The 3,572-nt window shown below is 39.4% G+C and overlaps 1 protein-coding gene across 1 annotated transcript in view; it reads right to left on the bottom strand.

Annotated features, from left to right (window-relative positions):
- The window catches only part of LOC135214214 (proteoglycan 4-like), a 44,435-nt gene extending 42,762 nt beyond the window's left edge, over positions 1–1,673 (bottom strand). Inside the window, exon 1 of the mRNA XM_064248278.1 lies at positions 1,505–1,673. Within this exon, the coding sequence (XP_064104348.1) occupies positions 1,505–1,673 (169 nt within the window). The remainder of the gene's footprint in view (positions 1–1,504) is intronic.
- Positions 1,674–3,572: the final 1,899 nt, after the last annotated feature.

The raw sequence follows: 3,572 nt of genomic DNA, 5'->3' as shown, positions 1-3,572 counted from the left end.
AAAAGCAAACATGAATATGAACACTTCGGTGGAGGCTGTTTCTTCTCACTGAAGCCACCCTATTTAAGGATGACTTCATCGATAAAAAAACAAAACATTGATTTTGGTACTAGACTATTACGGCCCATGAGAGGTTCGCTCCAAGTTCGATATTATGGTAAACAAAAACAAATTCAACACCAACAGTTGAAACTGGGGATACGAATATAGAAAAATACACAAACACAACAAAGATTTATTTACAAGCTTACTAACAAAGTAAAATCTTACAATGCGTGAACTGGGGAAACGGTGGGGTAATGAAAATATTTGCCGGCCAGTTTTGCGCCGTCGGAGATCTATGCTCGAAGCGGTGGCTTCACACAAGGAGTACGGTAACTTCTGTCGTCTACTTGACTCCGTATTGCAGAAAATAATGTCTATTCTATTAATGCTTGAAGGGCAGGAACTCCTCAAAAACGTCTTGTATAATGTTTCTTCTCTCAAGGCTTGCTCAACGTCAAAAATACTTTGATCATCCACTCCTGACGACGACTGACCGAGAATTCGACCCAACTCTCGAGCGCCTTTTCCTCTCTGATCCTTCATTTGTTCCTTCTTCTCTTATCACTCTCTGATGATCTCTGATCTCTGCTGCTGAGCTCTCACTGATGAACTGATCTGTGACTCTTACTGATGATCTGATCTCCTACTTCGTTAGTTGTATTTATAAGGCATTTTGGGGGCGGGGCTTATCAGTGAACTTCTTAGAAGGATCTGGACGAAGTATTACATCAGAAATCGCGGCGTTCCTCATGTCCGGTCGGCGCCTGTCAAGTTCCCCAACACTCCTGCCGATTCTAGAATCATCATGAGAACAGGCGTCTCCAACACACGCGCGAATGCCTCCTTGCAGCAGAACTTCTCGAAGATGCGTTTTTCCTTTCCTTTTACTTGTAATTCTTTGCTATAAAGAAATTACCATGACACGTCCCCCCAAAAAACCCCCCAAAAAAATAAGAGAAAATGAAATCAACTGATTTTATCTTTTTTTCTAAAGAGAAACAAGTATTAAACAGCAGAGTAACAATTCTGCATAAAGCTTTAATACTTCTCCATTCATCTCTGCCACTCGTGCCAAAACAAAAAAAAAACGCTCATTAGGCTACTCATTCTGGAAAAATTTCCAGAGGCTACCTTCTATAACATTATCCTTCTCTCTTACTTTTTCCGTTTTCTGAACTCTAATTGAAAACTTCAAAATTCTGAAATAATTCTGAATTTTCTCAAAACTAACTCCTCCCTGTATCACCATTACATGGGCGGGGCACCCACGGCACGGGCGTTCTTTTATAATTCTGAAGCTAGTTTACATGCATCCACTTTGCTCTACCTTTACCCATATCAATTACATAATGTATATTTCCCCTCTTCTCTAACACTGGAAAAGGACCTTCGAACTTATAAGATAAAGCGGAACCTTCTTTCTGGACTAGTACTAAAACTTTATCTCTCACACACAAACTTCTCTTTTTTGTTCTAAGATCATGTTTCCGTTTAGTTTCCCCTTGACTTCCTCTCGTGCTTCCTTTCTCCTCCGCTAGTTGCCAAACATCTCTTAAATTGTTTTTACAATACTCTGGATTAGTTGTGCAATCTTCTCTAACGTTACTTACAGACAAAGGTCCGACCATATTGATAAATACATTCTCAAAAGATTCACCTACTGAAGGAATATTACACAACGTAACTCTGGGAATTATGTCACTCTTCATTTTAGGCCAAAATTACGCCCTACTAATACACTTGAAAGATTTATTTACACCCAAATGTCCTTGCTCATCATGTGCTAACTTCAACACTAGCTCACAAAGCTCCCTAGGAACCACTAATTGTTCGGTGTTTCCCATTTACTACCTGACTTAGGATGAACATAACAACACAAAACTTCGTCCTTTCAACAAAAAGTTTCCTTACACACATCATCAAGATCATCATCCAGCTCACTTATTAAAAAATATGGGTTAGTGCCTCATCTTCTCTCTGCAACTTGACTAGCTCATCCTTATTCAAAAGGTTAGTGTCTAATTTATCACCGTAACCAGTACTTGATACCACTACATTGACTACGTTACTCTCGACAGCTACACCTTCCCCTTGGCTATCACTGTCAGCAATAGAGTCAGGTTTCTCAGCCACACTCATGCCAAGATCAACCTCGTCACCTCTATCACACTTGTTCGAATCCACGAACTCTCTCTCGTTTGAATCCACGAACTCACACTCGTTCGAATCCACGAACAAGTTATGACCGTAGTCTATGTCTGTATCTAAACCCGACCTAGTTACTACCATTTCATGCACTGGAATATCCCTCACAAAAGGATTCACATTTCTTGGATAAAGCTAAGTCATTACCGACAATAATGTCAACGCCATCAACGGGCAAACTGTCAAACAACTGCAAGTTTCACTTCTCCTGACACTACCTGACTTTGCTAAGTTCAACTTCAACAAAGGACAAAGAACACAAGTAGGAAATTCCATTTAACATGACTTTTCTCCTTCCATGTTGATTTCGCCCTGTTCGGCACACTCTCTCTCCTAATCAGTGAGACAGCAGCTCCAATGTTTCGAACCAAGACTACTTCCCTCGAAAATACTCCTCCAAGAGAGGAAACTATGCCTTCTGACAGAAATTCACCTAAAAATTTCCTAGTTTCTCTCATCACATTATTCCTACTTGACGAAAGGTTAACTAGAGACACAATTTCTCGCTAAATGCCCTTTCCCATTACATCAGAAACAAGTTAATTCTGAGCCACTAGATGCCACTTTACTCTTACAAACCTTAGACGTATGACCAGGTTTTCCGCATGTATAACAGGAATAGTCACTTTTACTTGCATTGCTATACTAGAACTGAAACCTTTACTGTTTTGTACTCTACCAGACGAAGGATCATTTTCATTTCTTACTAACACTCAAATTATGAGTTAGACTATATTCGTCAGCTAACCTAGTTGCTCCTGTGAAAGATGCTTCTCGCCTATCTTCTATATAAAGCTTAATCTCAGGGGATACGTTATCTTTGAAGTTTTCTAACAACACTAAGTTCTTCAAACCATCAAAATCCTCAACTTTAGCAGAAGTTAACCAATCATAAAACAGCCTTTCTAACTTCTTACCGTATTCTACATACGTAATATTTTCATCCTTTCTCCACTTCTAAATTTCTTACGGTACGCCTCCAGTACTAGCCTATATGCGATAAGAACAGTTCCTTCACAATATGATAATCCATCACATTCCTCCTTAGGACAGGCAAGTTTTTTTAACTATACATAGTAAGTGCCCTACCACTCAAAACCTAGACTGTAAATATAAAGTCCACATTTCTTTAGGAGAACCTACTCTTTCCATTAACTTCTCAAAAACACATGAAATGTCGTAACATCTTCTTCATCAAACTTTGGTACTAATTTCAGCACTGCACTCATATCTAACGTATCAGCTCTGTTATCGTTCTCGCCTGTCCGACTGTTACAAGTACTTTGTCTTAACCGCGCAATTTCCAACTATGCATATGTTCT

This window comes from Macrobrachium nipponense, chromosome 45 (genome assembly GCF_015104395.2).
Source record: "Macrobrachium nipponense isolate FS-2020 chromosome 45, ASM1510439v2, whole genome shotgun sequence".
NCBI lineage: Eukaryota > Metazoa > Arthropoda > Malacostraca > Decapoda > Palaemonidae > Macrobrachium > Macrobrachium nipponense.
The sequence above is the reverse complement of the archived record's forward strand: the minus strand, read 5'-3'. Positions and strand labels throughout refer to the sequence as shown.